General features: G+C 39.4%; 1 protein-coding gene across 1 annotated transcript; it reads left to right on the top strand.

Moving 5' to 3' along the window:
* Positions 1–4151: 4151 nt before the first annotated feature.
* On the top strand, positions 4152–9114 carry gtf2b (general transcription factor IIB). Its single transcript, XM_035420636.1, has 7 exons — positions 4152–4287; positions 6393–6499; positions 7146–7279; positions 7394–7540; positions 7669–7798; positions 8068–8349; positions 8622–9114. The coding sequence occupies exons 1-7, from the start codon at positions 4271–4273 to the stop codon at positions 8753–8755; spliced, it is 951 nt and encodes a 316-aa protein (XP_035276527.1). The 5' UTR covers positions 4152–4270; the 3' UTR covers positions 8756–9114.
* The last annotated feature ends 625 nt before the right edge of the window (positions 9115–9739 follow it).

Below are 9739 nucleotides of genomic sequence, written 5' to 3'. Positions count from 1 at the left end.
GTGTCCTGCAATAGATTGGAGGCCTGTCCAGGGCGTATTCCTGCCTCTCGCCCAATGCACGCTGGGATAGGCTCCAGCACTGTCCGCGACCCTGCACAGGATAAGAGGGTATACTGTAAATAATGGATGGATGGCTCTAGTGCCATCTGCAGCTTTCTTTGAGAAATGCAACATGGGAGAAATAAAGTCTGTTTTCTTCTCAAAATGACTGAATATCATAAGGAGAGGAGCCTGGTGCATTCATTCAAGTATTAATTCTTCAGGGTATTTGGAAAATGACATGCAACAAAACTTACTCATATTTTAGAAAAATTAATGCACAAAATTCAAAATTATGCACTCTGATATAATCCCATTGTACTGATAAACTGTTATTATTCATTCACACTCCTTACCATCTAATTTCATAAGTATAGTGTGATTTTTCAGTCTAAAGCCTGAGTTTTCAACAGGGATTCCTTGAAGGTAGCTTAGGGTCCCTGGCCAGACCTAATGTGCATTGACTATATTTAAATTTTGGAACATATTTAAAATAATAAAACTTAAAAAAATAGTAATAATAATAACCCTTTTAGCTTATGATGGGGTCCCCTGGATGCCTTTGAGTCTGGGTGGGGGTCCAGGGAACAGAAAAGTTTGAAAACCCCTGGTCTAAACATTTTAGCTGTCTAGCTCCCTAAAAGTTTGAAAAGCTCTGCTGTTGCCAGCTGCTACCTGTGCATTATCATACCAAGAAAGGCCCAGAGCATTCTTCACATTAGCCTGACTGATTGCTGTGGTAACACTGTCACTTGGGTGAGGGTTGGCACATGTTGCAGAGGCATCCTGTGTCTCTGACTGCAGAGGAGCTCAAATTAGGAACTACTTGAGTCAGGGAAATATCGACATTACTCGCCTACCCCTCATCAAGACTGGACTGGCTCAGGCTGTCACAGTGAATGGGACAAGCAAGAATTCCAGGTATATTGTGTCTCCCCACTGAATTGATATCACAGAGAACACTATCCTGACAACAGAGGTAACACACAATGGTTTTTACTTTGATTTTTACTATGCTCTCACCAGGCTAACATACTGTGAGTTGTATCTCAGAACTTCCTTACTATATTCACATCAGGCGTAACACAGCATGTTACATACCTCTAGTGGTCTCATTTTTGCTCAAACTAGGGCTAAGAGACTGTTCTATTAGACTGGACTTAAATGCAGGCACTTCAGTTCACAATCCACAAAGGGCCCCTTTTTGCTGTGTCAGATACGCTAACTAATACACTCATTTGTCTCTACCATGTGAGATAACAGCAGTAGTGATGGTGTGCAGCTGCCTGAAGTAAAACCCAAGGACATGGCATCACTCCAACACTGTAGCACTCTATGCCAAATACGTAGCTGGCAGATATGATTTATTCTTTTTATTCTCTGGAATGGATAAATCCTCTTGAGCTTTGATACATTTCCAGGTGAGGGTACTGGGCAAGCAGACAAGATCCCAGCCAGTGTTTTGTCTTGTGTGCTGCTGACCCCATGGGACAAATTCCCCCAGCGAGTGAGCAGAACAGCAGCGCAGTTTCTCTTTGTGATAACTTAGTGGCAAGGTCTCTTTTTATCTATGGTCAGTGCATGTTTATTTGGTCTATGACACACAGCTAATCTTTGGAGGTTAACAGAAAGTAATAGAATAATTTCATCCACCAGTGTCAGTCCACTTTCAGTTTCCTCTATGTTTGACCTCCACTGGTCCCTGGTGTGCACCTTTCCCCCCTATCTTTTCTCATCAGGGCCATGATGTCACCTTCACATTAAAATGTTTTCTCAGTGTTGTTGAATTTCTTTAGTAATATTTCACAGAGCAGCAATAAGAACAGGCAAATGCACTATAGTAGAATCATAAAGGCTGATAAAAGTAAATGCAAAAATACACAAATGTGAGAAGAAGAAGAAAATAACAGTATATTTTATGAGACCATGAGGTAGAGATTGGGCCTCTTATTTTGATCTTAACTTGATCATTGGCTCCTTTTTCTGAAAGGGCAAGCCACTGTTGGTGTTGTGATGTAGGCATAAACTATACATAAAATAATTATGTACCACATAAAATAATCTAAATACATGATCCTTTCTCCCTCCTCATATGTCTTGAGACTTATTGAATTATTAATCCATTTATCACAAGAATATACTGTGGTCAGGCTTTTTTTTCTAAAAACATGCAGTACATGTATGTTCAGAAAGAATTTTATTTTTTTTAAAGTTCGGTATGCAAACTATCGAGCCATGTTACTTTTTCCGTGGTTTTAAGTCCCTCTAAACAATGTATTTTAATAATCTCTGACAGACGTGTATATTACACACTGTTTCTTGACAAGACGACTGTGACTGCCTTATCTCAAAAACACAGAGTTCACAACCACACAACGGCATGTTCAAGGACAAATGGCAACGTGATCAATTCTAAAAATTTTGATTCAAGGAATCAGTATATGCATGTACTTGAAAATGAGTTATTAATTGCATTATGTTGAAAACATTGACATTTTAAAGAAAGGAAATGTGCTTGGGCCATCCGTGGGGTGAGAGACAGTGCTTTTGTTTGCATTGTAAGTCCCACTGGCTAAGAGTGTCAGTTAAACAGCAGTATAGTAAATTTAAAAGATAAAATTGTCTTTCCTGAACATTTCCATGTATTTGGCTGTTCCTTTCACAGCTTAAATGCCAATGTTGTCTCTCTGCACACAGTGTGTGGTTCGTTGATCTGAAATTGAGTTGTCTTAGTTACTCACTTGAAAATTTGAGCAGCTTTCGGATTTTTAAAAACAAATTCTCACCATGATCTGTTCAGAGGCGAGTATCCAATCCATAATTCAAATATAAAAGGGTGATGCATAATTTCTTGAATAAAGTAGTAAAGTAGTAAACACAAGAGCCCACTTTCTTCTAAAGCTGCCAAAAAACTCAATCACATAACTCTTTGTTTCATACTTTGCCAACATTTTTACGTGGGTTTTATTAAACTGTGCTAGATTATACTGGAATCGTTTATGACACAACTACTGTAACAAATTATGAGTTTTGAAAAGGGTAAAAAAATGTGTAATGTTAACTACATTAATCGTCAGGATTCGGCATGACAATGAACATTCTATTTATATCTTGGCCCAAACATTTCATAGGTTCTGAATCCATATAATTATATTTTTACTGAGGTGTGTTCATATAGGATGTACGGAGCATGAGTTGTTGTGGAGACAGAAAAAAATGCCGATTATTAGGTATTATCTGCATATAGTTATTGATAGCATGACTATAGCCCACGTAACCAGACTATGACCAGTTAAAATGTTAAAACCATAAACCCTGCCCAATCCTGCTATGGTTGCTTTCCATGTCTATGCCATGCATTTCTCTACACACATCATAAATTGCAATGATTGAAATTCTCTAACAGACCTTGGATGTATATTGCGTTTTGTTCAAGATATTCAAACAGTCACTCTTCACATGAATATTGCACTTCTGTTTGCGTTAGGTAAGCGAACTGGTTATTAAGCACCATACAATACTGAGCGATACCAACTTTATCCATTGTCACAATTTCTTTGAGAAATCTTTATTTAACTCCTTATATTTTTCAACCTGTCTTTCTCTTTTCTCATACACACGGCTGAGTTTTGCATTACTCGTTTCACTGAGCACAGAAGATCATGATCTGGAAAGTGATCACAATGATGACACGAATACCCATTCTACCCTCCAGAAATCCCATTATACTTTCTATATGATCCTTCACTTCCTATATGAGCCGTTTGATTCTAATTTTTTATCTTCCGTTTTCAGATCTCGTGGATCGTACTATTTTTGAGCCCCTATATCATGCACTTTCTCTTTCCTTTTTCGAGTCAACACTTTTTTTAATTGAAGTTTTTCTGGGAATTAACAGCACTTTCTGTTCTCGTGTTTCTTTTGCTTTCGTTATTTAAAAAAAAAAATACTGTAATTGTAATAATACGTATGACAATTAAAAGAATACATGCCTTTCCGCTAAGAAAACGCAAAACAGTTACCTGACCTGACACGTATTATGAAAGAGTGTTTAATATAGCGGCTGTTCTGTGTATGCCGTGGTTCGGGGTTCGTCACATGACCAGGTGACAGTCTCTTCTCACGTACTTTAGCGTCTGACGTCATACTTCACGTTTCAACGAGAGTCTCATATGTTGGTGAAGCGACGTTATGTACGTAGTCATTGTTTGCAGACGTGAGAAGAAGCAATATGGCGTCGACTAGCCGGTGAGTAATTTCTTAATTCGCCATTGATTAAAACACTTTATTTGTTCCAAAATACGGATGAAAGTATATGAATACTCCGTGATAACAACTATTCGTTATTTATGGGTTAGTAGATGGCAGATATGTATCTGCAATATAGCTACACGAATGTCAACGATTACAAAGCAAAGCCAACTAGCTAGCTATCATTTCTGTACAAGGGAACACTAAAGTTACCGCATTGTTCCGTATTTTATTTTTTCATTGTCTAATCTGTGTTACCGTAGTAATAGCACGGCTGTATACTGAAATAGGAATGACTAGATAGCTACTTTGATAGTTGCTTAATTTTGGACAAAAGAGCCAACGTTAACCGAACTTGGCTAGCAACTGTGTCGGCAAGAATTTCCAAGCACTTGATTAACGTTAGTTACAGTAACGGGTAACAATGTCTATGACAGTGTAGTTGGATAGCTAGACTAGTATCTCGTTATCTTGTTAACGTCACCATAATCTGCGAACTGTTTGTCGTGACCTATTACTCGTTTTGCCCTCGGCCGCTTGATTTTTTTTTTTTTTTTTTTTTTTTGAAAAAACATATCGACGTCGTTTGCATACCTAAATTTAATTAAGCAATCCAATTTGGTGATATATGCCTTCAGTTAACGTTAGGGTTATTGTATTGCTAAATTATTGTTGTCTAACGTGGCTAGACTATCGTTCCAGAATAACGCTAACTCAAGATTATACGATCAATATTGCTGGCTAACGTTATAGCTTGTCAGCTTCGATTTGGACAATATTTCGGTGGGAAACAAAGCGAAGTTACTGTAGCGTAAAGGCTTAAACGCAAAGACTTCAGTTATACTGCGCATCTTTTCATTTCACTATTGGTAATTTAATGCTAGTCGGCTAAATGCGAATGTTAAATTTACCTAGTCTAGCGCTCGATTATTTTTGTAGTCAATTCACTAACCGTATTTAGCTAGTTCCACAACTGTCATGGCTGGCTCTACATGACCACGACGGACTGTAAGTTTAGATGTTCATTTTTTTCACTCGTGCAAATGGAAATTATTAGCCATGTCTTAACTAGCCAGCTTTCACCTCGTACGTTTTTGTAGCTAGCTGGCTAGTAACTTAAGGCTATTTATCAGCCAACCTTACGACGTGGGTAGTTAGTTTAATTGTTGTACAAGCGCGATGGAATTTGGCTAGCTAACGACGTTAGGAATATGCTATTAAGTCTCTTTTGCAGAGGATCCCTGCAAACCATACTTTTAGGAAAAGCTTTGTACAATGATCTTATATGTGTAAAATGTCTGGACAGAGTGTACATATGATATAATTATATCATACATAGCAGTAACATACATTTAAATATAGAAAAGCAAACGTACATGAACAGACACAACTAGAACATATATACAGCTATGCCAGTGAAATTTTACAAAGCAATTGCATACACTTTCACTTGCCCTTGTTTAAGTGCCTGTGGTGCTCTTGGAACGCTCTGAATTTTGGCTACAGAATTGTAGCTAACGCTCAGAGTTCTTGAGCTAAGCGTGCTTCGAATGGGGATGATCAAACCTAAGTAGCCTACATACGGCACGGATAAAAAAAAAAAAAAGAATTCCTTAATAATTCTGCCGAAAAAAATTGGTTTGTATTGTTTCGAAGTTAATTAGCTATATTGCTAACATCAGAAGTAGTGCACATTTTAATCTAAATGTGGAGTATTTGGATCAGAAATAAGTAGTAGCAACGCACATTTGAATCCAAATTTGGAGTATTTTAAAATTATGTACAAACCCCCATCCCCCCTGCCCCGGTGAACCCTCACATTTTGGACAGAATGATTATTGTCAATTTACCCTATGTATTACAAACAATTCGTTCATCTCCTTGCTGTCTCGGCTCTTGTGCCTCCTCACCTTCTCAAAATGGTTTGCAATGATATAATTAATACAATTTTCAAACCAGTGAAGTTAGTAGTCGGAGGAAAATTCCAAAAAAAAAATGAACATGCATCCTGTTTCTCTGTCCTAAGCGGCTGTGTTTAAACTTGGCGTGTGGGTCAGAAGGGTGTCTCTTGTTGACTTGCGGCATATGTTTACTCTTCACAGTGGAGATCTTCTTCCCAAGGTGCAATGCCCCAACCACCCAGATGCCCTTCTGGTGGAGGACTACCGAGCCGGGGACATGATCTGCCCCGAATGTGGACTCGTTGTGGGTATGTGTCTTCAGATCAGTAGGCCGTAAGGAGTGGTATGTTTTGTTTTTAAATGTAAAGAAGTTTGCTAAAGGACTGACAAGGCTTCATTTTAATAAATTATACCATGCTCTATTTTATCTTTAAAAGTGTATTTTATATAAGGTTACGTCCGTTCTCTTCCAGAAGACCATGTCACTGGTAGGGGATTTGGATTAAAGCCTGAAAGAGTAACTTTTTAGCCCTGAAGGATGTCTGTGTGCATTTGAAAGCTTATAGGACTTTGATTTGCTGGTTAAAAGCAAGTGAATTTGGGTACAGTACCTATGGATTCCTCCTCTTACAAGCTTGATTGTAGTTGCTCATATTGACATTCTGTTCTGGGCTTGGGAACCTATCTGACACATGGTTACACTTAAGCTACCATGCAATTAACCTTGAAAATAAGCAATATGAATATTTTGTCTGATCAGGTTTGTATTGTCCTTAAAAGCTGATGTCACTGCATTTCTGATTTCACTGCACCTCAATATGAATTTTAAGGATTTGTAGGAAATGAGAGGGCCATGCAAAGTGATTGATTTGAGCCCATGGAAGCCGTGGACTTGAGCTTAACAACGTAGCGCTGGTTGTAATGCTGGATGCTTGTTGCCTCGTCTCCTCACAGGTGACCGGGTCATTGACGTTGGTTCCGAGTGGAGGACTTTCAGCAATGAGAAAGCCACTAAAGACCCGTCTCGTGTGGGCGACGCCCAAAATCCCCTCCTCAACGGGGGAGACTTGACGACCATGATCAGCAAGGTAAATTCACAGCTGAATTACTCTGGGTAGTCAGGTGCTTGTGTAGAGTCATCATGAGTGTGCCTTGCCAAAGCAGTTGCCTCAGTGTCCTGACTTTGTGTGCCGAAATTGCAGGGAACAGGTGCCGCCAGCTTTGATGAGTTTGGAAACTCCAAGTACCAGAACCGCAGGACCATGAGCAGTTCAGATCGAGCTATGCTAAACGCTTTTAAAGAGATTACCACCATGGCAGACAGAATCAACCTACCCAGAAACATTGTAGTAAGCATCTTGTGCATCCACTTGCTCCTTTCATCCCTGAGCATGCCTTTGCCAAATGTGCACTTACATATCAAATTGCTTTCCTCAGTACCCCACAGCTAATGCTATGTTGCCCTCTCAATTGTCAGGACCGAACAAATAACTTATTCAAGCAAGTCTATGAGCAGAAGAGCCTGAAGGGCAGGAGTAATGATGCTATCGCTTCAGCTTGTCTGTATATTGCCTGCAGACAAGAGGGTGTCCCACGTACATTCAAAGGTAGGTGCAGCCTTTGGGAATAAACTACTTATAATTTTACCTTTTCACTTATTTCTTCATTCAATATGTATTACTGTAAAATTCCAGTAGCTAAAGGACTGAAGGTATTATTTGCTACATCATTGGTCTAAAAACAATATGATTAGTTCTGTTCTTAATTTGAAATGTCTCGTGTAACTTGGTTTTTATTGAAGCTTTAGAAGCGTGATATGTACAATGGAAAATAAAGTTGTAATGATTACTTGCTTTCCTGTGTGTTTCCTACCCAGAAATCTGTGCGGTGTCCCGAATTTCCAAGAAGGAGATCGGCCGGTGTTTCAAGCTGATCTTGAAGGCCCTAGAAACGAGCGTGGATCTGATAACAACCGGGGACTTCATGTCTCGTTTCTGCTCCAACCTGGGCCTGCCCAAGCAGGTGCAAATGGCCGCCACGTACATCGCCAGGAAGGCGGTGGAGCTGGACCTGGTTCCTGGCCGCAGCCCCATCTCTGTGGCCGCGGCTGCCATCTACATGGCTTCCCAGGCATCCGCTGAGAAGAAAACCCAGAAAGGCAAGGCCTTAACCCCCCACCTTCTGTATAATAGGCTAACGTCTGCTCTCTAGTCCTTTGTCTGTCCATACATTCTTTGAATACCTTAATTGAATTTTCACTTTAAATTATTTCCGTATTTGGCAATATATGAAAGGAAATGAAAGCAAAATGCACACAAAACCCTTGGTTTTCAGCAGTTTCTTCCCTGAAGCTCTCTAACTTCCATATTGTGGAAGCAACTGACTTATTTTCATTCTCTTGCTCCCCCCCCCCCCCCCCCACCCCCCCAGAAATTGGAGACATTGCTGGAGTTGCAGACGTGACGATCCGGCAGTCTTACAGACTCATTTACCCCCGCGCTGCTGATCTCTTCCCCCCGGACTTCAAATTCGACACTCCAGTCGACAAACTGCCTCTGCTGTGAAATGTGTGCTTTCTACAGTTTTCTGCTTTTTTGTATTTTTAGTTTTTTTAAATTGAATTTCTAAGGACAATAACTTGATTTGTTTTGCTGTTAATACCCAAACCTGTGTAAAGACGTTTGCGGAAATACAAAAGTACAGGACACACATTCCAAAGCTTTAACAAATTGCAGACTGTACTTACAGTATTTCGTTTGTGTGTACATATACTGTATATATAATAATGTCCAGGTGAGAAATGTAATCGGTGTTTCATTGCAGTTTAATGGCTGGTTTAATACTGTACCCTTTCTTTTGTAGGAAATGAGCAAGTTATATTTTGTTAGTGGTATGCAATAAAAACACACTTTTCTGAACAGCACTTAGTTTTACGTGTATTGACATTTGTGTCCTTTATTAAATTTGTCCTTACACATGAGAATGGCACTGGGAGACTATCCCAGTGTGCATTGGGCAAGAGGCAGGAATACACCCTGGACTGGCTGCAAATCTATCGCAGGGCAGGCACAGCATTCACTCACCATTCACTCACTCTATGGGCAAATTAGTTTCCAGTTAACCTATCTGCATGTCTTTGAACTCCCAGGTATCCTATTTTCAAAAAGGTATTTGCCAGACCCCTTTTGTACCCTCATTTTGAGTCATTACATTTTTTTTAAAACGATGATGTCCTTAATTAAAACATTTGTTTACTAAAAGGCAGTAAGAACACTTTGGCATTCTTAAAATGGGAAAATGCAAAACTGTGGGCTGGCACATGATTTAAGTATTTCAGCTGCTCATAAAAATCCAGTCAGGTCCATATTTTATCAGTATATCTTAAGTTTTGTGCATCCACTAACATAAAAAAGGTGTGTACCACACACGTGCCAGAGATATAGATGTGGTTTTGAAAATAAGGCTTGGATGCTGACATGGGTGATTGTATTTTTCCTTTACAAACACATATCAAGATATTATCCAAGTCTCCATGAGGAAGAGCTAAG

This window comes from Anguilla anguilla, chromosome 6 (assembly GCF_013347855.1).
Source record: "Anguilla anguilla isolate fAngAng1 chromosome 6, fAngAng1.pri, whole genome shotgun sequence".
Lineage (NCBI taxonomy): Eukaryota > Metazoa > Chordata > Actinopteri > Anguilliformes > Anguillidae > Anguilla > Anguilla anguilla.
This window is presented reverse-complemented; position numbering and strand designations above follow the sequence as displayed.

Excerpts from the sequence above, each read along its gene's own strand:
- gtf2b (XM_035420636.1), top strand. Across the intron at positions 7,541-7,668 it reads ACCTACCCAGAAACATTGTA|GACCGAACAAATAACTTATT; the intron begins GTAAGCATCTTG and ends CTCAATTGTCAG. Across the intron at positions 7,799-8,067 it reads TGTCCCACGTACATTCAAAG|AAATCTGTGCGGTGTCCCGA; the intron begins GTAGGTGCAGCC and ends TTTCCTACCCAG.